This window comes from Phytophthora cinnamomi (genome assembly GCF_018691715.1).
Source record: "Phytophthora cinnamomi strain GKB4 chromosome Unknown Contig21, whole genome shotgun sequence".
Lineage (NCBI taxonomy): Eukaryota > Oomycota > Peronosporomycetes > Peronosporales > Peronosporaceae > Phytophthora > Phytophthora cinnamomi.
The window spans coordinates 553,956-581,185 of record NW_027150954.1 but is presented as its reverse complement, the minus strand read 5'-3'; the positions used below and the strand labels follow the sequence as shown (position 1 = coordinate 581,185).

General features: G+C 52.8%; 8 protein-coding genes across 10 annotated transcripts; 4 read left to right on the top strand and 4 right to left on the bottom strand.

Annotated features, from left to right (window-relative positions):
* Nucleotides 1–1,881: 1,881 nt before the first annotated feature.
* Nucleotides 1,882–3,332, bottom strand: IUM83_03542 (putative secreted RxLR effector protein; the record flags this gene model as incomplete). Its single annotated transcript, XM_067927553.1, has 2 exons — nt 1,882–1,888; nt 1,972–3,332. The coding sequence occupies 2 exons, from the start codon at nt 3,330–3,332 to the stop codon at nt 1,882–1,884; spliced, it is 1,368 nt and encodes a 455-aa protein (XP_067795375.1).
* Nucleotides 3,333–11,256: 7,924 nt separating this feature from the next.
* Nucleotides 11,257–12,513, top strand: IUM83_03541 (uncharacterized protein; the record flags this gene model as incomplete). The annotated part of the gene is made up of 1 exon (XM_067927552.1): nt 11,257–12,513. One exon carries the CDS (start codon nt 11,257–11,259, stop codon nt 12,511–12,513), a length of 1,257 nt encoding a protein of 418 aa, XP_067795376.1.
* A 189-nt stretch (nt 12,514–12,702) lies between these two features.
* On the bottom strand, nt 12,703–13,554 carry IUM83_03540 (Histone-lysine N-methyltransferase; the record flags this gene model as incomplete). The annotated part of the gene is made up of 1 exon (XM_067927551.1): nt 12,703–13,554. One exon carries the CDS (start codon nt 13,552–13,554, stop codon nt 12,703–12,705), a length of 852 nt encoding a protein of 283 aa, XP_067795531.1.
* A 1,589-nt stretch (nt 13,555–15,143) lies between these two features.
* IUM83_03539 (sporangia-induced kinesin-like protein) lies at nt 15,144–16,562 on the top strand (the record flags this gene model as incomplete). Of its 3 annotated transcripts, none has more annotated exons than XM_067927548.1 (2): nt 15,144–16,470; nt 16,552–16,562. In XM_067927548.1, 2 exons carry the CDS (start codon nt 15,144–15,146, stop codon nt 16,560–16,562), a joined length of 1,338 nt encoding a protein of 445 aa, XP_067795212.1. The 3 variants fall into 3 exon arrangements, with proteins under 3 accessions (XP_067795212.1, XP_067795210.1, XP_067795211.1); XM_067927549.1 differs by lacking the exon at nt 16,552–16,562 and having other exon boundaries at nt 15,144–15,963; nt 16,129–16,475; XM_067927550.1 differs by lacking the exon at nt 16,552–16,562 and having other exon boundaries at nt 15,144–16,475.
* Nucleotides 16,563–17,640: 1,078 nt separating this feature from the next.
* Nucleotides 17,641–19,071, top strand: IUM83_03538 (uncharacterized protein; the record flags this gene model as incomplete). Its single annotated transcript, XM_067927547.1, has 1 exon — nt 17,641–19,071. One exon carries the CDS (start codon nt 17,641–17,643, stop codon nt 19,069–19,071), a length of 1,431 nt encoding a protein of 476 aa, XP_067795170.1.
* Nucleotides 19,072–19,735: 664 nt separating this feature from the next.
* IUM83_03537 (Trans-2-enoyl-CoA reductase) lies at nt 19,736–20,971 on the top strand (the record flags this gene model as incomplete). Its single annotated transcript, XM_067927546.1, has 3 exons — nt 19,736–19,833; nt 19,924–20,156; nt 20,256–20,971. The coding sequence occupies 3 exons, from the start codon at nt 19,736–19,738 to the stop codon at nt 20,969–20,971; spliced, it is 1,047 nt and encodes a 348-aa protein (XP_067795380.1).
* Nucleotides 20,972–21,249: 278 nt separating this feature from the next.
* Nucleotides 21,250–22,042, bottom strand: IUM83_03536 (uncharacterized protein; the record flags this gene model as incomplete). The annotated part of the gene is made up of 2 exons (XM_067927545.1): nt 21,250–21,896; nt 21,976–22,042. The coding sequence occupies 2 exons, from the start codon at nt 22,040–22,042 to the stop codon at nt 21,250–21,252; spliced, it is 714 nt and encodes a 237-aa protein (XP_067795302.1).
* Nucleotides 22,043–22,207: 165 nt separating this feature from the next.
* Nucleotides 22,208–26,249, bottom strand: IUM83_03535 (WRKY transcription factor 19; the record flags this gene model as incomplete). The annotated part of the gene is made up of 2 exons (XM_067927544.1): nt 22,208–23,910; nt 24,953–26,249. 2 exons carry the CDS (start codon nt 26,247–26,249, stop codon nt 22,208–22,210), a joined length of 3,000 nt encoding a protein of 999 aa, XP_067795168.1.
* Between the last annotated feature and the right edge of the window lie 981 nt (nt 26,250–27,230).

Sequence of the window (27,230 nt, the reverse complement as noted above, 5' to 3'; positions counted from 1 at the left end):
AAGTAGTGAGTCAAGTTAGACCCACTACAATTCGCAAGCTTGGTGGTGCTCCAGAATAGACGGTATCCATGGCAAACTTTAAACGCTTTTCTAGCTCCAATCGATATTCTTCAGAGATGGTTACTGGGCTAAAAAATGGGGGTAATGTAGTAAAGTTTGGTGAATCAAAGGGCAGATCAGACACATAGCGCCCAACAATCATATCACCAGCAGCCTCAAATCTCACATACTTGTCCTGGACCCCAGGAAGAGTCCAGCCAGCGCGAAGGCATATTGACGCAGCGGACGGACCTGATGTTGAGCAACTGCTAGCGTATGTAGAAGCTCCTTTCCTCGCCGAATGAGTGCCAAAATCCTTCACTGTCATCCCTAACTTTGATAGCACATTTTGCAATACGTCTTCACTTAGCACGCGTTTCAGTAACTTGAGAAATTGACTGTACTGATTTCCACCCTTGAATAATTTTCCATCGCTGGCGAAGCCCAGAACAGCAAAATAAATCCCCAAGCCCAAAATCGGACAAATCTCTGGCATCGTCGGATTGGCGTAAATATGGCGAGGATCCCGAGGATGACTACCGTCTTGGTCGTTCTTCATGTGTGCAAATTTTATGGTAACGGCATCTTCTTGCCACGAAACATGTGCATGTCGAATGGTTGCTGCATTCTTAGCGCGGTACATTAAAATCCAACAAATAAGTGACCAAAAACATCTTTCTTCTTGCTTGAGCGCAGCATAGCTTTGGCAATCTCTTTGTACATCAAAAATGAGAACGGCTCCTTACCCTCAGTAAGTCGCTCGTTGTTTCGCTGTGCAGTGCGGGCAACAGTGTGATGAAGTCCCTTGAAAAACCTTTTCATTTGGTGGTCAAAATCATGAGGACGTGAGTGCTCAGTCGTAGCGTACAGATACACTAAAGCCGAACGAACGTTACCAAACGTGGACTTCCCTCCTATACCGCGCTGCTCCATCGAGGTTAAATAGCGCATGCAATCCAAAGGTTCACGTGTGAACCATTGAGATATGCTGTCATCATTGACGGACTCCAGTGCGAGAAATTGCCTTGTAAACAGGACTTCACGGTAATCACGATCTGTGTTGGCATATAACCACCCCACAAGCTGTATCAATGCACGACAATACACGTATTTGGTGGACGCTGCGGTGGTGTTGCCGAGTACTTCATCAACTCGAGCGTCCAGGGCGTCCATGATGCTGTTGTGCGACTGTTCACTAGATTTGAAGTCTCAAAATATTTTCTAAAATAGACTGCGTGCACTTTGCACGACGAAATCCATTTATCTATACATGTAGATAGGTATCATTGAGCATATTCACTTACCCGGAAACGCTTTGACATTGACTACAATGACTTCCACCGTTCATCAACTCGACTTTGTATTTTAATAGATTAGAAACTTATCGGACTTTTTGACCCTTTCATTTTTGAAGTTGGTTGTTCATCATCAACCACTGTTGATCACTAGATTCCAGGATTTACTAAGTTATCCATAATGGGCATGTGAATGCCTTTCAAGCAACGTGTATCAAACTATTTCTTCAGTCGTTTAAATGCTTCATTGTACTTCCCATAAAGCAAGAAGGGTACGCCGGTTTTTCCTTCCACACCCAACAGAAAGTAGACTTGTACAGGGTCCGTTTTCGTCGATAGCCAACTGTGGAGCTGCTTGGATAGTAAATCCGTGGCAAGTTTCTTCGTACTTGGGACCGTCTCCGCTGCAATGAGAAGTTTCGATAGACTGTTTCCCTGGTATATCTTCGTCAGCTCCGAGAGCAAACTCACGTTCGCAGTGGGATTCTTGGCGCTGTAAGCAATCAGGTACTTCAACCAAACAGTGAAAAGTGGCTGTTCGAGCAACCTATTCCCTGTCAGGTGGAGCTTCAAGAGCGAGAAAACAGCCTCCGGGGGTAGCTTATTCACGGACCAGCTTCGCAACAGTTCATCGTACATTCGTTTTGCGAGACTAGCTGTCCTTGGATTCTTCATCGCCTCTAGAACCATTTTTGAGAAAGCATCCACCTCGTAGAGTTTCTTCAAGGCCGATATCGCGGTAAGTCTTTCCCCATAATAAATTTTGTTGAACTCGTCAGTGTACTTGATCCAGGCTGTGAACAGCGGGTTGCTGAACAGCGCAACTCCTTGATTGTCAAGATGGAGTAATTCCAATACTTCGGCCGGAGTTTTCTTCACGTCTTCACTCAGCCAGTATTTGGTCTGTTCGCCTTGAATCCGAACCGCGACGCTCTCCGTACTCGGGACCTTCTTCGCCGCCATGAGCATTTGCACCAGAGTCTCCTCGTTGTAGCGCTTTGACAAGGCCGAGAACAAAGTCATCTCGTCGTTGGGGTTTGCCTTCTTGAAATCGTCCATGTATTTCACCCAAGTGTTCACCTGAGGCTGCGTGAAAAGTCCAGATCCTGCCTTGTCAAGTTTCAGCAAGGCGAAGACGTCATCGGGGGACTTCCCGTCCACCAGCCAACGCTGAATCTGCTCGGTCTGCACTCGTTTGGCGATAGGCGACGCACGAGGAATGCGCTTGCCCGCTTCAACTATGTTGGCCACACCGTCATCTCCGTAGTGAGCTGTGAGGGTCGCGATCAAGCTCGTCTTCTTCGTGGGGTTGTTCTCGTTGTAAAGCTTCATGTAGCTGATCCAGGTGTTGAGCAGCGGGTTGGCGAGGAGATCATCCCCTGCCTTGTCGAGCGCTAACAGGCCGAATACGTCGTTGGTGGTCTTCTTGTTCACGAGCCAAGTCTGAAGCTGCTCGGTCTGTATCCGTTTGGCGATATCCTCTGTACTTGGGACCCGCTTGGCTGCCTCGATGATCTTGGCCAGACCGTCGTCGCCGTAGTGAGTCGTGAGTGTTGCGATGAGACTTGCCTTCTTTGTAGGATTTTCCTCGTTGAAGAGCTTGATGTAGTTGATCCACGCGTTCAAGTTGGGGTTGGCCAGGAGGTCATCGGCTGCATCGTCGAGCACGAGAAGTTTGAAGACGTCGTCGGTGGACTCGCCTTTCTTGAGCCACTCCTGGAGTTTCTCCGCGGAGACCGTCGACTTGACCGAGTTCACGACTGTTTCCAGGCCGGGGACGGTGATGCCCCTCTCTTCGCCATCGTATGTGGACTTGTGGACCCTCAGCTGCCTCGTGGCGGTGGCACCGGGTAGTGTGGCTGTGGTGGATCGGACTAAACGCTGGTCGTCGGTTGTGGTCCTGTAAGATGTCGGCGTTGTCACGGCAGCATTGGCATCGGCATGCGCCACGAGTGCGCCAATGAGTACATGTAGTAGCAGCACACCGTTGCGAAACATTGATGCTGGTACCTATTGTGTTTTTTGTTAGGCGGGTGTTGGAGTACAGGATTATTTTCATAGACGAAACGGGATAATCCTGTATTTTTGCAAGATTTGTACAGGACGAATCCTGTAGGCTAAAGTCCTGCCTAACGAGATGAAACATATGGGTAAGATACCGAAGATATGAAAGGGTTGGGACCCTACTAGGCTGAAGGCGTTAGGGATTTGGAGACGACGTTAGCTCATTATCGAGAAGAAGTAAGCATATAGCATACACGATACGTTGTGAAGTTGTCGACAGGGACGAACATGATCATTACAGTCACTAGTTACCACCCAAGCAATGCTTATTTGATTCTCGTGCACCTACATTTCCTACGGACCTCTCACCTGAGTGCGAGGAAGATCGCTGCCCTCAGCAGAGTCGTCGATTGGTACCCTTATCTCGACGGACGTAGCATTGCTATTGTCCTTGGATGGCATTTTCATGTCGACCAGCATTTTGGTATTGGTGTCTGGCGCGTTGTCCGAATCGACAGCTATCTCGGAGCCATCACCATTGCTAGGTCGCGTTGCCTTCAGATTGCTTTGATTTGCGATAGACAGATCGGGCAAGCTGGTTACCTGTCCGCGAGAAAAAATGTCGCGACTTCCCGTGAGTATGTAGAAGAATAACTCAAAACGTCGACGTGTGAGTGATGCTGCTGTCATGTCAGTTGTTGCGTCTGGGACTGCATAGCGGATGAAACTCCACGACACGAAAATTCCACAGCTAAACTGGTCAAATTGGATCGGCGTATTCAACACCAACACAATGAATCCTTTGTCATTGAGCGCACGCAACAAAAGACTCTCGGCGATCTCCTTTAGCGCCATAAAATAACTGTTCAGACCGAGCGGGTCGTAGTAAAAGATACGCTTCAGTTCGGCGAGGACAATCAGACTGCACCAGTGAGCGTTGTCGAAGTTGACAGGAATCAATACACAAGGGTTACCATCATGTAGTACAGCCGACCGCACGGCTTCAGCTACGTGCTCATCGATATTGAGTTTTTCGTAACTGCGTGTTTTTGAAGAAATGCGATGCGGTCGTGGCGTTGCTGACTCTATACCGCCGAAAAATGCTGATGGAAAGTCAGTCTGGAGACGCTCACATAGAGCACGGATGCAAGCATCACTCAACCACGTCGGTGGCGTTGCACGGTACAGCATCGCGTAGTTATATTCCAACATGGAGTCGAGTCCTGGAATAGGTGAGTAGGGATACGTACAAACGATCTTTTCCGCTGCTTGGCGCACAACGTCATGCTGGTGCACTGGCATAGCAGGTAGTACGTCGTCGAGAAGCCACTTGTTAAACGCGAAGCCTAACGATACATTGGTTTTCAGATTTTCAATTCGTTTGAAGGCCTCGATTTGCGATCGAGAGTAGGTTCCATAATTCTTGATCATCACCACGTCAATTGCTGTCCCATGCTCGCTGTTGTCTCCGTTCTGGTCTTCTTCGTCGATGGAAATGGCACTCCGAGGAGAGTTTGACAATGGCAAGACCTTCATACAGGATTGAAGTAGATCTGCTGGCAGCAAATAGAACTCGTCCGTGTTTAGTACAGGATTTTTCATCTTCATGAACTTTGGCTTCTTGTACTCGGCGTTGGGTGTCTTCACTACTAGACCACTCAATCGGGACTGCACTTCAGTGAGAGACGGTTGTTCCTTGTCTAGAGCACAAAGCAACCCTTTCAGAGTGTCTGCTTTAGCCGCCACACGCGCTGCTGAGACGGTGTTATACCAGGCACGACTATTGCGTTCGTCGATTTTTTCTTTTCGGCGCACTTTGCGAGGACGTCCTGATTTTCTTGCCTTTTTGTTGATCTGGATGTACACGGGCGAGGTTGACCTGCCGTCGCACGGGTCGACAGATCCTGTTGAGGCGCTACAAACTTCATCACTGGACTCGCCGGCATTGCGCTCTTCTTCCATCGATGCACAATGGTTGGGTAAGGTGGCCTGCTCTTGTTTCACGTGAGCAATATCAGTTGTGGTTCCGTTCTGAGGTATGATCGACATCGCATGTGAGCTACATGAGCTTCCATCTGCATCGAGATTTTGATGGCTATTCTTTCGCACATGGCGCCACTGCATTAGCACGTAGTCCAGCATTCCTTCCACGCGTGCTTCGACACGCCCGTCTTTTATCCCCCTTGCACAAGGGTATGTACTGTATGTATCCGCTGAGACCCTGTGATTATGAACAAACCGTCCCCCTCGCACCTGTAGCTGCCACCGGTTGTTCTTCATCCTCCACTGCACGAAGAACCGGAACGGACACTCAGTGTAGCGGATATGCTGTCGCGGATGCTTTCCCAACACACCAGGCTTCTTCACACGTGGAGGCCATCCATGCGTGCATATGTACGTCCGCTGATACGGGTCTAGACCCTCTGGCACCAGCTCGACATCACCTTGTTTGCCTTTTTTCGTGTTGAGTAGCCGCTTGTTGCGTTGTGTCCTTGACATGACCTCAAACCGAGGCAACACCTGGTGTGTTTGCTCCTTATACTCTGAAAAATACGTGTCCCATTCTTTCCAATCATTATGCCACGTTGTGGGCGCGTCCACGAACACCGGCTCTGGAGCACGAAGCCACACAGGAATCGTGGACGAATCCTGGACCCGTTCACTATCGTCGGAGGATGCGGCTTCTCCACCATTGTCGCCATCACCAACGTCTCCACAGTCGTCTCCATCGCCAGCATCTTCACCACCACAGATTTCTACGTCCTCGTTGGTGTTCTCCTCGTTCACATCCTCGTGTTTGTTGCTATCCCCGCGACCAGCAGAATTAACTCCTTCATCGGAACGGTTGTCGATGTTGCCGACTGCACCAACCCCACGCTCGGACCCGCCATCGCCGCCGGAAGCCGTGCCCTGTGGGCTGACCATCGCTGGCACGTTGGCGCGTGCTCGTGGGCACTCGCTTGCGTAGTTAGTGTGTGCTGGTGTCAGGTGGGTGCTGCTGCGCACAGCAAACCGTGAACTGCGTGTTGTGCCGTTCATTGTGCAAGTGAAGAGGTGCTAGCAGACGTCCCCTCGTCGGCTTGGTGCGCGCGAAACGACCGGCTGACAGGCGCAGCGGCGGTTGCTTGGGACGGCGGCGGCGGTTGCTTGGAGCAGCGGCGGCGGTTGCTTGGTGGGGTGGAGGCGCTGCTTAGTGATCTGACCCGGGGAGCGGCGAGCAGCGGCTGCCAAATGGAAAGCCGTGTGTGTGGGCTCGGGTTGAAGACACAAGAAAGTTTTTTTTTTCTTACGTCCTGTATGCGTTCGGTTGAAAATCCTGTTTGAATTCTGTACTACCAAAAGGGATAGGTTTATAGGAATCCTGTACTCCAACGGTGGCGTATTTTAAAGTAGAAAGTAAAATGGTATTCAAGCAGAGGCAGCAAAATATAATACAAAAATCGGATAAAACAATCGCCTGGTTAGTTTAACGTTTTTCTTCAAGCCCTTAAGTCCTCCTGGTTTGACCCCCGATCTCACTCTGGATAATGGGTTGCCTCTCCTCTCTCGGTCCTCTATTTGACCCCTGAACTAGTCAGCGTTCCATACAAAGATTTTATGCGAGACAAGATGGTAGCGTTCCGCAAGAAACGCCGAATTGCTACTTATTAATAAAATTAGCGACTCGATCGGTATGCGAGGTTTTTATAGTAATTCATTTTTCATTGATGGAGTAGCGATCGGCGACGCATACACTTCAGCATTTAAAATGCGATTTCATGTGGCTTTAGTAATTTTCCCGCTCGTAATATCGGATTAGGTCACGTACCCGCAGTATATCACAAATTGTGTAGTCTAACACAATCTATTCATATGGTTCACAATAAGAAACGTTTTCGAACGATTCATTTGCCCTCTTTTTCACGCCCCTCACCGCAGTATCAACGCCACTTGCTACTTTCTCCGACCCAACTCGGTTCAAACCCTCCTGTTGCGTTCGAAGGATCCCTTTAGTGATAGTGGTCGTCGTTTAGCCTGCTCTCGTGGCGTACAGTAGACCTCAATTCCTTCGAAATGCTTGAAATAAACATATACTATAATAATGTATGTATGAAGGCTTGCAATTCTGCTGGCCAATAGGCAAACCACCCGTTCAACTCTACAGTATGTACCGATATACATATACATGTATCATACCGTTTGTAATACACATGTATACAAACCTATGGTATTGCTGTTTTGATCTTACATTTTGCCGTATTGAACTTCAAAATTACAGTTTTGAAGTTGAAAAGGTGTATATGTACTACATGTACATGTATGCACCGACACTTCACTATTCACACTGGCAAAATGCCAACTAAAACCTAGGCATGGCATTTGTTGGTTGGTGGTATCTACAGTTGCTGACTGGTAAATGCCACAGCTCAAAGCATCTGCTACAGTACAACTGTTTTTCGAATTGCACATAGACACAACTGAATTGCACTCCAAGACCTCCGAATCACCGCGTGAATGGTTGCCACCGACATCTCGCAAAAAGCTGAGTTATCACTGGATGGTGAAAGGTACTGTCGATGTTCGCAGACGCACGGTACATTAGAACTCCCGCCGGGGTACTGAGTATGTATTAGATGAAATGCCCCAGGAGTCATTTCCTAATTCGCTCAATTCGCCGCAGGGCCCAGTGAATCGCTCTTGATCGGCCCGTGAGGCGCAAACCATGCAGTGCGCCATCCTGCTGGTTGCCGCCGCGTTCGTTGCAAATACCAATGCCATATGGACAGCACCGACGTTCCGAGTAATCACAACCGACGACCAATTCTCGATTTCTGCGACTCAACGTATCACCACCACCACCACCAAAAGGCTACTGAGGGTCCACAAGTCCACATACGATGGCGAAGAGAGGGGAATCACCGTCCCCGGCCTGGAAACAGTCGTGAACTCGGTCAAGTCGACGGTCTCCGCGGAGAAACTCCAGGAGTGGCTCAAGAAAGGCGAGTCCACCGACGACGTCTTCAAACTTCTCGTGCTCGACGATGCAGCCGACGACCTCCTGGCCAACCCCAACTTGAACGCGTGGATCAACTACATCAAGCTCTTCAACGAGGAAAATCCTACAAAGAAGGCAAGTCTCATCGCAACACTCACGACTCACTACGGCGACGACGGTCTGGCCAAGATCATCGAGGCAGCCAAGCGGGTCCCAAGTACAGAGGATATCGCCAAACGGATACAGACCGAGCAGCTTCAGACTTGGCTCGTGAACAAGAAGACCACCAACGACGTATTCGGCCTGTTAGCGCTCGACAAGGCAGGGGATGATCTCCTCGCCAACCCGCTGCTCAACACCTGGATCAGCTACATGAAGCTTTACAACGAGAACAACCCCACGAAGAAGACGAGCTTGATCGCGACCCTCACAGCTCACTACGGAGATGACGGTGTGGCCAACATAGTTGAAGCGGGCAAGCGCATTCCTCGTGCGTCGCCTATCGCCAAACGAGTGCAGACCGAGCAGATTCAGCGTTGGCTGGTGGACGGGAAGTCCCCCGATGACGTCTTCGCCTTGCTGAAACTTGACAAGGCAGGATCTGGACTTTTCACGCAGCCTCAGGTGAACACTTGGGTGAAATACATGGACGATTTCAAGAAGGCAAACCCCAACGACGAGATGACTTTGTTCTCGGCCTTGTCAAAGCGCTACAACGAGGAGACTCTGGTGCAAATGCTCATGGCGGCGAAGAAGGTCCCGAGTACGGAGAGCGTCGCGGTTCGGATTCAAGGCGAACAGACCAAATACTGGCTGAGTGAAGACGTGAAGAAAACTCCGGCCGAAGTATTGGAATTACTCCATCTTGACAATCAAGGAGTTGCGCTTTTCAGCAATCCGCTGTTCACAGCCTGGATCAAGTACACGGAGGAGTACCGCAAGATTTATTTTGGATCAGAGTTGACAATGATACTATCGATGCAAAAGTACTACAAGGCTGACGTTTTGGCAACGATGATCGTTAGTGCGAGCAAGAAGGCAAGTACAGCGAGTATGGCGAAACGACTGGAGGACGAGCTGTTGCGGGAGTGGTACACCACTTTCCAGATTCCGAAGCAAGTCTTCGTTTCGCTTCAGCTCAAGGCGGGGTACAAGTTGTTTGAACGGTCACTGTTCACTATTTGGTCGAAATACGTGACATATTTCAGCGAAGTAGAGCCGAGCTACAAGGTGACCTTGCTCTCGGAGTTATTGAAGATCTACGGCGAGAGCAACCTGTCAACGGTTCTTGTTATGGCGGAGAAGGTCCCTAAGACGAAGCAAATTGCGACGGAACTATTGGATGCGCTGCTGAGCCGTTGGCTCTCGGAGCTAACGGACCCTATCAAGGTCTACAAGTTGTTGCATGTGGAGGGAGCAGCGACGAACGATGCAAACAGATTGTTTTACATTAAATACGTGAGAGACTACGCGCTTGGAGCTTAATAGAATCACTATTAATTTTACCCTTACTCGACGCAAAATACAGGCACAAATTAACAGTTTGCTGTCATGGGACCTAAGATATCCATATCTATAGGATATGAGAGTTATTCCGAAGATAACACACAAGAGATCGCGACGGCACAAAAACCACCCAACGGAGGAAACTAAATACATTTACATAACCTTGCACCATGGTTACTACGTATTACCCATACGGTCGAGGTAATGCCGTCCGTGACCGCTTGCTTCAGAACTCACATCTTACTTCGCGTATGCTACTGTAAATGCTAGCCACATTTTTTCGCTGCTTCAGCAGCGAGCCACTTTAAAGTACAATGCGTTGCACAGTCGAGCGAGACAATCGAGTTGCAGCCAGCAACAGCTCGCTCAACCAATAATTTATCGGCGGTAAAGCTCACGGCATTCAGCACGAGTGGCACGGATTTGGAGACAGGCTGGCGTTGGCTAGTCGACTCCATTAATCTCAGCGACCAGCGAACTGAGCCGTCGCCTCTGTGCTGCTGGATACCGTGCGGCAACCCTCTCGCCCAACCAGTCGAAGCGTGGGCGTTCAGCTCGGGATCTACACTTTCCCAGCGACGCTGTAATAAAACGCCGGGTAGCTCACACTACCAGACAAAGCTGCCCAGCGAGTTTTGTTGCGAGTCCGTTGAACTGGTGCCGCGCACGTTGAAGTGGAAGTGGATATGGCTAAATCCGCGTTTTCAATCGAAACTGAAGCTTTCGTGCCGTCGTGAGTCCCCGAGCTTTAGTCGATCTGCGCGTTTGTAGCCGAGAACCTCTACGTTACTGTGCGTAGTGCGTTGGCGTCGCCTTGGTGCTGCTAGATGCCACTGCCGGGCTCAACGTCGAAAAAACTGAATATACGGTGCTGCTAGAGGGCATCACCAGACCTTCGATCACTAATACCCCTGTGCAATCTCTGTACGATGCGACGACGCGGCCATCTGGTTCCGATTGAAAGTGCCTGATGTTGTTACCACCTCCAAGCTCTCAGAACACATGCGCCTGCAATAACCCGTGACATCATCATTTTCTAATTTACCGCGAACGAAATTTACCATATAAAACATCTCCACCTCACATCCTCGAACCGCATTCCCCTCCCATGCCGATCGTTACGAAGCGCCAACGCCAACTGCAAGGAGCATGCAGGTTTTCCGGCTCCTTCCTTTTTCCCCCCACCGCCTGAAATCCCTCAGTCACCGCACAGAAAAGCTGCCAAGCTTTGCCAGGCGAGGCAGGCAGTTCGGCATTTCGTCACAACAGACAAGAAGAGCGCTGCAACAAGCAACAGGCTACAAGCAACTAACCCCCAACTCCGACTACGAACTTAGAACAGCAAAAAAAACTGTAGCCATCTACGTATAGAGGATTGCGCGCGTCAAGCAGATTACGGGCCACTTCTTGACTGGCTAGTAGACCCCCCCCCCCATCATGATGTACTCGCCGGAGCTGTCCATGGCGCTGGCCCACCGCCAGCGCCGCCGGGCCAGCTCCAGCGCCCGCAAGCGCTCGCTGACCGAAGGCGCGCCGAGCCTGGCCGCATCCTCGTCGCGGCTGAGCTTCTCCGGGCGCAAGAGCAGCGGCTTCGACGCCAACGACGTCGAGGACGCACAGGTGCCCCCCGCCGTCAAGTACCTGGAGCTCGTGACGCTCGAGCTGTCCGTGACCAAGAAGCACGCGGACGTGCGCTACGTCATGACAGTGCGGCACAGCGAGCTGGGCGCGGCGTGGCGCCACGCGCGCTCGTTCGACGAGTACCGCAAGCTGCAGCAGCGGCTGCTCAAGAAGCTGCAGCACGGCCACTTCTGCGACGCCGACTGCCCGTGGCTCTACGGGTTCCTCAAGAGCTACTTCCCCAAGAAGATCGTCTTCTTCTCCAGCGACCGCGTCGTGGAGCAGCGCAAGCAGTCGCTCGAGCGGTTCTTCGCCGCGCTCTACGGCTTCCTGTCGGACCGCAAGAACTTCTGCTGCTCCGTGGTCATGACCACGTTCGCCGACGAGCTCGTCGAGTTCATCTACGGCGACGCGCTGCACCAGTACGGGCTCGGGAACCCCGCCAAGTCCTCGGTGCTGGCGCCCGAGGACCGGATGTCGCTGCTCAGGAGGAGCGGCGGCTACAGCACCAAGTGGGACGAGCCGGCCACGCCCCAGAAGCTGCAGCTCATGGAGCGCGAGTCGTCGGTCAAGCAGCAGCAGTTCAGCAGGCAGTCGTCGCTCACCAACTCGCTGCGAGGGTCCGTGACGGACGACGACGTCGTGAACGACCTCAACGCTGGCAACTGCGGGATTTGCGGGTCCGCGCTGTGTGGCGTCGCGTTCGGCAGCTCCACGTCGTCCTCGGCGCTCACGGTGTCCAGTCTGTCCGAGGAAGACAGCAGCAGATCCATTGGCTCGAACGGTGGGCCACCGCTCTCGCGGAGCAACAGCAACAGCAACAGCACGGGCAGCAACAGTGGCGTGTTCACCCCGCCGTGGTTAGGGACGCTCAAGCCTTCAGGTAATGCGGGCAGTGCTAACAGCTTCGGTGGCTCCCGACGCAGCAGCACCAGTGCAAGTCGACGACGAGCTGCGACGTACTACCTGACGACGCTGAGCTGTGGCCATCAATTCCACGACGAGTGCATCGTGCCGAAACTGAACGAGTCGCTGAAATGCCCGACGTGTGGACGCATCCAGACCAACGATTAAAGCTGCGGACCGCTGTTCATTCATCAAGCTAATGACCAAGCAAATTATCTCCACTGCAGCACAGTATGAACCACGTAAATCGGAGCAACGGGCGTCACCAGGCGACGATGTCCATAGCCGTGTATTAGATCCCGTTACAGCAATGCGTACAGCCCTTTTGCCATTCCTGTGTTCCATCCGCTTCCAGACTCATTTCCTGCGGTGCAGATACCAGGTGGCGTCGCCCCAAGCTTCCTGCGTGACCGTGAGCTGTCGTAGCTCAACGAAGTTCTGTGCGTCCGGCAGCTTGTGCGTGGCCGTGATGACGATAGCCCCGGACTTGCAACACTGAGTGAGTTTGCGGGACAACGCGTGCATCAGTCGCTCGCCAAAGCACGTCGAGTTCAAGAACACCAGATCAACATTGGCCGGCCAGTCCACGACCAGTGCGTCTCCCTGCGTGAACGAAATCCGCGTTCGCTTCTTCTGCATGGACAGCGCGAAATTCGGTTTGATGAGCTTCTCCCAGCGTTGCAGTACTTCTTGAGAGATGGCGTGGAGTCCCTCAAGCACCTCAATGCCGTAGCAAGCGTCGAAATCGTGCAACAGAGCTGCAGCAAAGACAGCTTTACCACTGCCAGAGCCAATGTCGAGAAACGTCCCGCCGGGCTTCTTCAGCACGTGGTGCCATCGCTTCAGCACGTCCAGCACCACTTTGAACGGCACGAAGGCGATCTCGCCGTATACTAGGCTCATGGAGATGTACTCACGTTCGCGCCGCTCCTCTCTCGAAGCTTTTTTGGCGACTTGAAGCGGGTGTTCCTGGTACAGCGTCTCGAAGATCTGGGTCATGACAGCCATGGTCTCCTCCGACAAGGCCGACACCACGACAGATTGGTTCGTGGAGGAATCGTCCTCCTCCTCATCGTCGCTGCTGTCCTGTTCGTCGACCCGATCCTCTGGAGCCAAGTGGTGGTGCATGCCATGCTTCGTTGAGATGTTCTGCACGTCATCGGAGTCGTCATCGGCATAGTCATGCCTTGAGGCTGCGTATGAGGCCATGCTGAGAGATCGACTACGCTGCGACGCTTGACGAGGATCCGTGCGCTTGAAAAATGAACGGACGTTGCAATGCGTGACAAGATTTCAAGAAACCACGACCATCGCCTGTTTGAAAGCACCGAGTTGTCTGTGCAGGTACTTTATCCTGGTCCATTCCGGCACAAGTGTAGATGCGGATGAAGGCACAAGACTGAAGTTGGTCCGTTTCGCCAGTCTTCATTTACGAGGCTTTATTTTTGCGGGGTGTCCGAGTCGCGCGTGAGTTTCGCTGCGACTTTAGTTTATCGACCGAGGATCGACTTGGGAATGCCAAAGCTGCACCCTGTTGGACGTCGTCTCACTACAGCATGGAAAGTCGAAGCTCACTGCGTCAACTGCACCAGCAGCTTGGGGATATCGGTCTGTCGGGACACACGATGGTGGCATCAGTTAGGACCAGCAGCGGCGGAAGTAGCAGAAACCATGGTCTAAGTTGGCATTTACCTGACAAGCGGGCCCCTCCGCCATTACCGTCTCTCCCTCCATGGGCTGCAAGCTCAAACCAATCCGCAGTCCATCAAGGTGACAGTCGGGAGGAGAGCGCTGACTCCGACTACGGATTGCTGCCTAGCATACCGCCGCCTGGAGGATGGAGAAAGCCCCGACCGTATTTCCTGGCCACAAAGCAACACCCCTCCAAGATTCCTGACGCCGACGTGCACCAGCAATACCAAGAAAATGACGATCCCAAGCTTGAACCAGAGCACTCGATCGAAAACCAACAAGCTGAGCATGAGCCGACGCAATGCTTTGACCAGAATCCTAGTCAGATTGAAGCTGCGAACGGGTCTGAGGGTCCTGCTTCAACATCAATTGATGCTCATAAGAAGACGCCCTTGCAAGAAGAGGACGAGGACCCCACTAGCAGCGGAAGTGGTAGTGAAACGAACCAGCAAGAAGACAGATGTCCCCAGCATCGATCTCCGATTCGAGGTCAATTCTTTCGCCCGTGGAAAAAAGGCACAAGTGATGACAGCGTTAACAATGGAGGCTGGTCACCGCCTGCGTCGAACAAATGGAAGGAGCGTGCCATCATGGACCCGTTTGCTAAGCGTCGAGCAAGAGCCAAAAATTTCCAACCGGCGCCACCGAGAGCGGAGTCACCACCGGATAGACAGCAGGCGGATCCTACAGCACATATTCCTCCAGACCGCTCAAACGAGCTACCCAAAGTGTATTCACCACCGAAGCATATACTCAAGCCTTCTTCTCCTACAATTTCAACCTCGCCAAGATTGAAGACCCCAGTACGAACCCCGCTGAATCCATTGCGTCTGTCATCAGCGGATAAAAGGCGAGCTGTTGCGTCGCATCGCCCCGTGACACCATTACCTCCTCCAAAGTCCCCTCCACCTCTCCCTGTTCGATTATCCCGTGAGAGACTCTCTCGGGAATTATCGCGCGACAGTCTAGCTGGAGCTGATGAGCGGATCGCTGACCCATTTAGCAACCAGGAATCTTTTGGGCTCGCTGCAATCCGCCGCGCTCAACATGTAAAGGGTCCAAGGGAACAATCTCGCAACGCTAAACCTCACACGAAGCGGTCGACCATGGACGCGTTGAATGAGATCAAGCGCAAACGCGAAGCTCGTCGAGCGCTTCAAGCTCAGGAGAAACGTCGGGTGGAAAAAGAGCTACGTGAACATGGCGATGATGCAGGTTACAAGTTCCGGCGGCTAATTCAACAGTACCGGGATGCACTTCCACCCTGTCAGCAACAGCAGCAACAGCTTCAGCAATTGCCTCCACTTTCTCTAAGCTCGTCCATACGACCTCCACCAACACCGACAACACTTCTGGATGCTTCAGATGCTCCTAGGCTATCAGTGTTTATCCGTAAGCGCCCTCTTGCCAAGAAAGAACTCAAGGCTAAAGGATACGACATCATCTCTTGCCTTTTTACATTAGAAGGCCAAAACGTCAAGATCGACAATACGTCGGCGCTTTTACGACGTGAACTTGTGTGCCATGAGCCTAAACTTCGCGTGGATTGCTCCGAGACGTTGGAGAACCACCAGTTCCGATTTGATGGGGTATTTGACGAGCTACAGGAAAACAGCAAGGTCTATGATGCAACTGTGGGGCCGATGGTACCTTACCTCGTCTCGGAAGCTGCAACCTCCAGCGATACGACCAGTTTGACCGTGTTCGCTTATGGCCAGACTGGTTCTGGCAAAACGTACACGATGAAGTCCATCTATCGCCAAGCTGCTGTTGATCTATTCCAGCAACTTGATGAGTTGAAGGAGTCATCAAGTCGACGTAACTCTCATGTTAGCGTCGGGGTGAGCTTCTACGAGATTTACATGAACAGTGTGAACGATCTGCTCAACGGGCGATCACGCGTACAACTAATGGAGGATGGCGACGGCGCCGTACAGTTACCCGGACTCAAGGAGTTGCCAGCAACTAGCGCGGACGAATTGCTTGAGCTTGTTCATCTCGGCGAGCAAGCTCGAGCTACAAGTGCCAACGCAGTTCACGACGATTCATCTCGATCGCATGCGCTTCTACGTGTGACTTTGTACGCTGCAGACAATAACAATGGATCCGCATTGGCAAGACTCTCCATGGTCGATCTCGCAGGTAGTGAGCGTGCGAGTGATACTCAAAGCGACAAGAAGAGCACGCGGATGGAAGGCGCCGAGATCAACAAAAGCTTGTTGGCTCTCAAGGAATGCATCCGCGCGTTGGATCGAGGAGCAGCTCACATTCCGTTCCGACAAAGCAAACTCACTCAGTTGCTCCGCGACAGTTTTCTCTCTCAAAACTCGAAAACTATCATGATCGCTACGGTATCGCCTTGTTCGGAGAGCTGCAACCACACACTAAACACATTGCGGTACGCCGACCGACTCAAGGAGATCGGCGCAGCTAGTTGACTCGACTGCTGTACCAGCCGTGTAGTTCTTGTCACAGTCGTAGATTGTCACGAAAAAGCATTTTCATGGTACTCAGCTCGATTTTAGTCAGTTTCCTCGTTGCGCTGCAGTGAGAATTGTGCCAAGTCTTGACGTATTCCAGCAAAAATAGATGCTGGGTATTCTGACCCAAGAATGCTTCGGCATGTACATGAAATTTTGACATGCTTCAATGCCTCCACCACCAGATAAAGCTGTAGCATTTGGCGGCAATGCAAGCGATGGCACGAAAGCAACTGCTCGAGGCGCTCGATTAAACCCGCTTCCTTCCATCCTATTGCAATGCTTGACTCCCATCGAAGGGAAATTATCAACGGTGAGTCGGAAACGCTGATCAGAAAAAAAAACTCGAGTACTCACTAATGTTTTGTCTGGTGTAATGCAGGACGCGGACTTGTCTGCTCGAAATATGACCCACCGATCACCTCAAGTGTTTGAAGACATCGTTGCGAAGTCTACGCAGATTCTGAAGAAGAAGGTGTCACAACAAGCCGGGTATGGTGTAATCGGGGGATTGAACTCGCCGGTATTAACAGGAGGTGGGGGTTCCATCTCCAGTGCTCAACATTCCGTTTCGACACAGTACAACCGAGGTTATGCGTTGTATCGACTCCAACAGTATGCTCAAGCAGCGGATGATTTTTTGGCATGCTCCCGCAGTGATCCGGACCGTGCTGCTCCTGCATTATACAACCGAGGATGTGCCTTGTACAAATTGGGGCGGCACGCTGAAGCCGTGCGTGACTTGACTAAAGCACTGAAGTTGGACTCAAAGAACCCTCTCTTTGTTGAAAGCCGAGCTCGCGTACTAAAGGAAATGGGCAGGTTCGAGGAAGCCATCAACGACTACACCTGGCTGGACACGCTTCGACACCACCCAACAGCCTCGCTCTCCAGAGATCCGAGTCAAGCAACTCTACTCGAGGCCGTGTGCAGTCCGATCTCACAACCAGTACAACAGGAGACCACAACCTTATCCGCGGCGTCTTTGGCGTACGAGGCTCAGGAAAGCAAAACCAAAGATTGGCTTGAGCATTTTCTGAAACAGGATCCAGGGAGGACGCGAAGTGTAAGCGACGTCGCCGAAGCCACTCGATTAGTGCGTTGCTGGAGCTTTTTTCGCGGGATGCGAGCTGCCATGATCGAACGCTGTATGCGCGATGCCACGTATTATCGCTTTGAAAGTGACCAACTTGTGGTAGATCAAGGCAAAGCTTCGTCGAGTTTCCACGTCGTGCTCGACGCCGTGGCGTCGCTCGTCAAAACGGTGACACTTCATGAATCGAGCTCCCGCGAGCTCAGTACGCTATACCAAGGCGACACCATCGGTCTCGAGCCGTCAAGCGCCACAAATGGCGACGGTCGACTGATCATGCTTCGCCATCGAGCGCAACGGCAGCTGATGTTGCGTTCTCGAATCGGGTCCAGCTCGCCGCTACTTGCATCGCTCCGATCTCTCAACAACGGATTCCAGTCCAACAGCTTTCGAGCTTTGGGGTCTGCAGCTCGAACCGTGCAGAGTTTGCATCCGAAGGAGCTGGCCACTTTTTCGTGCTTGGACGAGGTGAACTGCATGCTGCTGGACGTCGACGTGTACCTGAACATCTTGCGAGAGCACGAAGAGCGACTTCTGGAAGAGCGACTGCAGTTTTTGCATCGCTGCCACGCCTTCGAGACGTGCTCCGACGAGATGTTGGCGGCCTTGGCTGCTGTCTCCGGGTCCAAGTTGGTGGACCCAAGCAAAGACCCGCTGAAAGCTGGCGAGGTGGTGAAGCAGCTCTACGTCATCAAGAAGGGGGTTTGCCACGTCCTCAAGACCATCACCGTACCCCATTCAAAACCACACGCAACGGTGCATCGGTCTTCAACCCTCGCATCCAGCAGACTTGGGGGCAGCAGGTCGGAAGACTCGCTCACGTCGCGGTCGAGCGATGGCTCCTGGGTGCTGGACAACGGCTGGATGCTCACCAACCCGCGTCTCGTGAGCAACGCGCAGGCACTTGCTGCTGCCAAGCTGCAGCACTCGGAAGAAGTCACGGTGGCTGTGCTAGCCAGCGGTCAGCTCTTCGGCGAGCTGAGCGTCCTGCAGCCGGGCCAGCACTCCCCAGTCACCGTGCGCACTCAGACGTTGGTTGAGTTGCTGGTGTTCGAGGAGGAAGACCTGAGCCAGCTGCGCGTGCAGTACATGAGCGGCACCATGAACGCGTTGCAAGAGTCGCTGCTCTTCCACAACCCGCCGCAACAGAAACTCGCCCAGCTACGCTGCGATCTCTCCCAATGGACTCGTGAGAAGCGCAGCGTGCTGGAAGAGCTCTTCCCACCGGGGTCTCCGGTGACCAAGTCTCCAGCTAAGAAGAGCCCGTCGCGAGTCCAGTCACCGGTAGTGAAGACCAAGAAACCAGCAAAAACTCCAGCACCAGAGCCAATCGACGAGGCCCCGACGCATACAGCATTGCCAGCTCGGCCATTGACGTCGCCGACAGGCAGGTCAGGCGACAAGTGTTCAAAGACTGCTAAGGGGGCCGCGTCGAACACTCGACGCAGCATGTACTATTGACCCTGCAGAATTGGTTGGGTGGCTTTCTCTCAGTAACGCATGTTGACAACATGGGTGTTCAGGTCTCAAAGATTAAATATCAGTTGATCATTGAGAAAGCTCCTTGTAGTTTTGGTTGACCTACTTCTACTGTGCAGTTTATTGTAATGGTGGTTCCCGTCAACAAGAAAATCGTCCACAGTATCGGCCCGAGCACCGCGCCCCGAAGAGCACGATGACCCCCCAGGCCTAATTGACGGATCTCAAACTTTAAATTAATCATTGGGAACTGCTTCAACACGCCGCACCAATATAGACATAAGACTTGACTCCTGCTCGACCGAAGTCACAATGAGCTCTTCTGTAGCTGTGTCGGTTGAATTTTGGCTGGAGCAGCGCCGCCGCACTTCTTACGGGTATTTACGACGGGTTTTTACGGTAATAAGTGTGGCGTCCTAAAACCCTCCTTTTATCGTATGTTATGCTGAATAATGGGTTATCGACGTGTAGCACACAAATGGTCTGGATCATCGGAATAAACTCTAAATTTATTGTTTTTATTACAAACACCGAGTAAACTGCGATTCTCTAAATGTAGAGAAACGAGCGGCTCGCACGAGCCGCTAGCCGCAGCCCCTTATTCGACGGCACAGCAGCTCAGCTCTCCACGTTCGCAGCCGCCACCATGATCTCCTCCATCGCCAAGGGCCTGTCCGCGCAGGGCAGGCGCTCCATGAGCACGATCCGCTACTCGGAGTTCGGCCACCCGCTCACTGTCCTCAAGTGCGTTTAGCAACTTTACGCCAGTGCTAAACAAGTTTAAGTGGTGCTAACCTTTAACACCACCTAAACTTTTTTTTCGTCTTGCAACAGGACGGAGGCGGATGACAAGGAGGCTGCTCCGGCCAAGGGCCAGGTGGCGCTCAAGTTCCTGGCCGCGCCGATCAACGTGGCCGACCTGTCCCAGATCCAGGGCGCGTACGCCATCAAGCCCACGTTCCCGGCCGTGGCTGGCAACGAGGGTGTGGCCGTCGTCACGGCCGTGGGCGCCGGCGTTACCAACGTCAAGGTGAACGACCGCGTCATCCCTACGGGCGCTGCCTTCGGTGAGTTTCTCTTTTTTTTTTCATTTTTAACACCATGGTGTTAAAATGTTTTGGCTAGTGTTACAAGTTGCTAAAGGTTCTTGCCTTGTACCGTTGCAGGCACCTGGCGCAGCAAGGCTGTGGCCGACAGCGCCGCCGTCATGAAAATTTCGGACAAGATCAAGGTGGAGGACGCGGCCACGCTGGCCGTGAACCCGGCCACGGCCTACCGCATGCTGGCCGACTTCACGACGCTCAACAAGGGCGACGTGGTGATCCAGAACGGCGCCAACAGCGCCGTGGGCCAGGCCGTGATCCAGCTGGCCGCTCTGCGGGGCATCAAGACCATCAACATCATCCGCGACGACGGCGAGTACGAGGAGACCGTGGAGCACCTGAAGGGCCTGGGCGCCACCGTCGTGTGCACCGCCGACTACGCCGGCTCGGCCAAGTTCAAGGAGCTCATCTCGGACCTGCCTGCCCCCAAGCTCGCGCTCAACTGCGTGGGCGGCAAGACCAGCCTGGACATGGCCAAGGTGCTGGCCAAGAAGGGCGTGCACGTCACGTACGGCGGCATGGGCAAGGAGGCCGTGGCCGTGGGCACGGGCTCGCTCATCTTCCACGACATCACGCTCAAGGGCTTCTGGCTCAGCCAGTGGGTCGAGGACTCGACGGTCGAGGAGCGCGCCGCCATGCTCTCGGAGCTCGCGGGCCTCGTGGAGGCCGGCAAGCTGCGCACGTGGATTCAGACATATAAGTTCGAGGACTTCGACGACGCCCTGCACGCCGCTGTGAACCGCACAACGAAGCGCAAGGTCGTGCTGCTCATGGAGTAGATCGAGCACCAACCACTACAGTAGTTGCTTGTTTGGTGTCGTACGTCGAGGACAGGAACGCTAGCTGACAGCGACTGCGGACATGACGAGAGCAGGAGGCGCGAAGACAGAAGGCGAGCCCACAATCAAAAAGCAATGAATGGCAGACCTGAACACGAGAAAATCAGTGCGGGAAATGGATAAAATGTGCAGCTCCATTGAACGTATCGAGCATCGATCGACACAAACACGCACTTCTTGCATGGCATTCATTTCATCTAACCTCTAGGCGTCCGAGTCTAATGGTAGAGCAGCGTGAGGTGGTCGTCACCTGCGGTGGATGAAGCAATCTTCTCCTTGGCCAGCAGCCGAGGCAGCTCTCGCTGCACCTCCTGCGAGTCGACCGTCACCTGCTCCTTGGTAAAGACCTGCAGAGCTTTGGCCAGCGCGTCCACAGCTTCATAGGTGCCGGCCAGGTCGCGGCCGGGCTTGTACCCCTTGGCCAACAGCAGGTGCGTGCGCGGCCACTGCTCCACCTTGACAAAGTGCAGCAGTGCGGCCAGCCACGGGTCCTTGATCTCCCAGGTCGGATCGGCCGGGGCCACCTTGGCCACATCCACTTGGTCGTCCGCAGCAGCCTCAGCGTTGAGGCCACTGTAGAACACGTTGAGGCCGTCGTCCTTGGCGTACGGCAAGTGCAGGGCCGCCACGATCGTGAGACTCTGGGCGTTGGCCCGACTCAGAGCGGCCACCAGGGCGTCGGCCAGCTCCCATCGCTGGGCCGTTGTCACCTCAACACTGGCCACGGCAATTAGAGTGGCCTGGGCGTCGGCCCACTGGTGGATCTGGACGAAGGGGGCCAGCTCTGCAGTTAGCAGGGTCTCCACTGTGGCCCGGGCCACCGGGGACACTTGCACTCCGTTGAATCTGGCCAACTGCAGGACATCTACACCCGAGACACGGCCATCAATGAGAAGAGCGAAGAGAGAGCAACAACATGCAGGCGGATGCACAGAGAGACGCACGCTTGCCGGCCCGGGAGAAGTCGTCGAAGGCCAGGTACACGCGGCCCTGGAGCAGCGACTCGGCCATTTTGCTTTGATTGGCCCCACCCCGATTTAGCGCTTTAGGCTTAATTAGGGATGGACGATGCAGGATTTGCGGCTGGACCTCTTCAACGTGGCCAACACGCTGTTTATCCCCAAAACTCGCTTACTAAACGCAGACTTACAGAAGAAAAAAAAAAAAAAATGGAATTCAAGTTGAGCAAATATCTTCGGCTACCTTGTGACACGACGTCAAATCAATACCAATAGCTGTGGGTAGCCTTGTGAAGGTGAAGGGGTTGTCGCCGAAAGTGCTGGAGATTTGAAGTCGATAGGAGCCGTACGAGCCACGCGCTTGGCATGTGTAAAGTTCTGGTGGATAATCGGCTCTGGTTTTCCCTGCAAGTGCGTCGTCTTGACTTGACCCCATTGACGCTACAGCTAAAACGTACGAACCTCTCTTGACGAAAGTTCGCTTGTACGGGTCGCGATAGCTGATAGACCCATCTTCGACGTTTCCAGATAGGTCGCCATCGTCGGCGAAGAAGACCGGAGTTGAACTGTCGTTGAGGAACAAGTAAATGATCGAGTCCAGGTATGAAGCGCGACAGTCGCCGTTCAGGTCGATGAAGGTGCCGTTGTCTGCGATTTCGGCGGAAACTACTGCGAAGGACACGTCAGTGTCCCGGCTGAGAGTAAACTCCACTTTGTCAACACTGACGTAGCCCGAAGCAAGGATGATAGCCCCATCCAGTGTGAGACGAGGTACTAGGGGCAACGTCGATTCTTGAACTGGTGGGGTATACGCAGGGAAACGCTCCGAGTTAGCCGTGTGGCTTGATCCATCGTCAATCCCGTCGAATGCAGCCACATCGATTCCGTTTGCTTTCAAGTCTGCGACAATATCTTTTGCAGGAATACCAGTGTTGGCACACATTTCACCGCAGTGGTGAAGTGCCACAACACCATGATCCGAAAAGGACAACACCGGTGACCCAGAGGATCCAGTTTTTGTGTCCCCGTTGTATGCATATCCAGTTATGCCGCAGTTACTAGCATTCAAACGCAGCAGCCCCAACTTGCTGGCATAGTCATCTTCAAGCGAGATTCGTTTATTCCCGCCCACTGGGTGCTGAGGGATGTACAACTGCTCGCCCACCACTCCGTCACGAGTTTTCAGTCGCAGGTACCCGTACGTTTGAGCTGTTTGCGCTCCATCGGTCGGTAACTTGAGCAACGCATAGTCGAGAACTTCACTGGAACGGATAAATTCTGTCGTGAACGACACCATTTTACCCTCACACTCGTTCAATTTGCACGAAACACCTTCGCTGCACGCACTATCTTCGACCATGAACTCCACCGTTGTGCCCGCTGCTTCCGCATCTGTAGACACGCAGTGGTAATTGGTCATGATGTGTCCCTGATTACCCAGTAGCCACCCTGTGCAGAACGCTGATTCACCAGAGCCTCTTGGGGTGTTCAGGCGAGCTACCGCTCGAGAAGCCAGGTACACTGTCTGAGTGGTGTTGTCGCTGTAGTAGCAAATGGCTCTCTTGGTGTTGTCGTCTGCGCAACGAGACTCATCGGTGGCCACCATGGGGTTGGTGTCGTCCATGAGAACGTAGAAGTAGGAATCCACCACGAAGCCGAAGCACTTTGAATCGCTGTCCGTCACACTGAACGTGTCTGCGATAAGGTCATCGTCGATAGGGTCAAAGTCACCTTCGCTGCGGTAGAACTCGATCCGCAACTCTTTAGCTAGAACCGGCGACGCGAGAATGTCGCCGTAATTCTTACCGCTTGGGTAGTTTTCGGAGAGATTAAGCGTGCGATCTGGGGTGTCGAAGCCTTCGACTGCACGAAGCACCACGGACGTTCTACGCGGCAGCCAGAGTTTACTGAAGTGCAGAGCTACATAGGCGTACCCGGTGCCTTTAGTAAGGGTGAGCAACCGGAATGGAGCGAGACTTCCAGATGCGCTGTCGAATGCGGCTTGGAACTCCGGGCAGCCCATGCCGATATCCAAGGTGCGCAGTCTGGATTCGCTCGTCGAGTTTAATGTTGTGGATTTTATGCCGGAGCTTCCCGTGTCAGGTGTCCAACCTCCTGCAGTATCGTCAGTCTGCATCGGGGTGAAAACAGCACTGCGGAGATTGCTACTACGATCCATTGGACTCGTAGTATAGGCAGCCACCAACAACAGCGTGACGAAGCCTGTACGCCCCAGCGTTCGATAACGTTGGTGGCTGTCACCACTTGAAGACTCTTCATCGAATCGATGGTGAATTGTTGGGACTATTTCGCTCATGTTTCAGGCGTAATGGAGCGAGCTGATTGATCGAAGTGCTGCCGTTTGGCAAATGAATCCATGGTTGAGCTGAGCCTGCCCACCGGTATCGTTGATGCTGACCTTCAGGTTGACGTTGGGAAAACACCCTCGTCCTAGCTGAATCGATGAATGGAGGAAGATTTGTGGTTGCCTATGAATAGGGTGACAAGACAAACTGGTGTCGCCCGTCAGCTCGAGGACGAGAAAGAATCGAAGGAACATCCATATACATCAGTTTGGATCATCGTTGAATGAACAAGGGACGTCACACTTCATAGAGTCTCTAAGCCGGTTTTTGGAGATTGAACGATTACCTGAGCGATGTAATGCCATGCTGACATGGAAAGCCGACACAAATTGTGTTTTATAAACAATCGCGCTAACTGGAGCAAATTAGTCCTGTTGGCTTCTTGCATGACTTCGGGTTAATCATAACAGCTCGAGGGAGTCTGGTAAATGTGAAGGGATTGTCGCCTATAGTGCTTGAATTCTCGAGTCGGTAGGACCCGTATGAGCCACGTGCTCTGCAAGTGTAAAGCTCTGGAGAATAGTCAGCTTTGGTTTTGCCTGCAAGTGCATCTTCCTCGCTTGAGCCCGTAGGAGCTATCGCCAGAATGTATGAACCTTTCTTGAGGAAGGTGCGTTTGTACGGATCACGAAAACTGACCGATCCGTCTTTGAGAGTACCGTCAACATTGCCATCGTCAGCACAGAAGACGGGTATCGAATCTCCTGCTGGAAAGAGATAGATCATTGAATCCAGGTACGTGGCTTTGCAGTCGCCGTTCAGGTCGACGAAAGTATCGTTGTCCGCCATTTCGACGGAAAACACGTTGAACACGATGTCAGTATCTTTGCTCAACGTGAACTCCACCTTGTCAATGCTGACAAATCCAGCGGCGAGGGAGATGGCACCGTCCTGCTTTAGTCGTGTAGTTAGAGGCAAAACGACAGCGGGCACAGGCGGAGTGTAAGCTGGGAACCGCTCAAAATTCGTCGAGGGACTCGATTCATCGTCAACGCCGTCGAAGGCGGCGACATCAATACCACTCGCCTTCAAGTCGGCGACGATGCTTTTCGCTGGGATGCCAGTGTTTCCACGCATATCGCCGCAGTGGTGAAGTGCCACGACGCCGTGATCTGAATAGGACAGAACAGGTGAACCTGACGACCCGCTGTGAGTATCTCCACTGTACGAATACCCTGTCGTTCCACATGACGTAGCGCTCAAACTCAATAACGCTACGTTGCTGGTGTAGTCATCTACTAGTGCAATGCGCTTCCTGTTACCCAAAGGATGTTGAGGAATGTACAGTTGTTCGCCCACGATACCAGCGCGTGTCTTCAGTCGCAAGTACCCGTAGGTTGCGCCTTTTGTGATGAACAGCCGAGCCACAGATCGAGCAGCTAAGTATGCCGCACGGGTTGAACTGTCATCGTAGTAGCAAATGGCCTCGTTCGTGTTGTCCGCTGCGCAAACAGACTCTACAGTAGCGACGAGCGGGTTGTTATCATCCACCAGAACGTAGTAGTACGAATCGACCACGAATCCGAAGCACTTCGACTGACTGTCAGTCACATTGAAGTCGTCCGTGGTGATGTCGACGTCTGTGGTGTTGCGGCTTCCTTCGTTGCGGTAGAATTCAATACGAAACTCCTTCGAGAGTACTAGAGGTGCAACGACATCGCTGTACGCCCGGCCACTGGGGTAGTCTGTGGAGATATTTAACTTGGTGTCCGCCACGTCGTAGCCTTCCACTGCACGAAGCACCACCGACGTTTCACGCGGGACCCAAAACTTGCTGAAGTGGAGCTCCACGTAAGCGTATCCAGTTCCTTTTGTCAGCGTGAACGACTTGAATGGTAGGGTGTTGCCGGGTGTTGCGCTATCGAAAGCGATCTGGAACTCAGGGCAGCCCATGCCAACATTCACTGTGCGTAGATTGGAACCGCTAGATCCACTGCTCGATGAATGTTGAGTAATTGCAGGTATCAATCCCGGTTGGCCTGGGTAGGTCGGGATCTCTGTCGCCTCACTTGGTTTACTGCCACCGGAGCCGGCTTGATCAGTCGTACACGCAATAACCTCGGAGCCTGCGAGGTTTGCTGAGCAAGTGGCCATCAACAATAGCGTCATGCATCCGAGTATGCACATGGTGTGAAGGCGTTGATGTCGATTGCTGCAGGAAGGCATCTCTTGGTGTCAATTATCTCTTTCGAGAGATGTTGCTGTTTGGCAAGTGTCGAGTTGATTGAACTGACTGTCGTTTTGACAGTCAGCGCTTCCCATGGCGGCCAAGCTCATGTCGAGACGATGCGAAGCAAGGGCCACCTATATCGAGCGTCGAAAGCGAAACAATGGTGTCTGCATCGCAAACTTTAAGGTGGAGACGTCCAAATATGCTCAAACTATAAGATGACTTCGGTTTTGAGACGTTTCATTTGCGGTAATGCCATGCATGCGACTTCGCAGATTGGTACGTGAGCCCTTTGCATCAACACTGGGACACATCAGCCACGCTCCAGAACAGAACCTGAGTTCCATCTCCCGACGCCATCCCAAGATGCAACACCGCGACAAGAACCAGTAAAGGCTTGACTGAATGTTCTGCTCCTTGATGCACAAGCGTCAATTTCGCGCGGACTTGAGCCTCACTGCAGACGCGGTCATTTCAGCAGATTCAGGTAGGACGGAACATCAATCGAGGCTGCGGTCAGAGGCGTTTACGCCGAGATCCCGTGGCATTGCTCCGTTGGCAACCGGAATCCTACCTTTCCCTTCGCTCGGCTTTGCCGGCACAATATATCTTTTACTGTGTACAGCATTCGAAGCAGCTTCAACAACTTCAACAACTGGTGACGGCCAGCTTGGCATGATCGGGAGCAAGACACGAACGGCGCT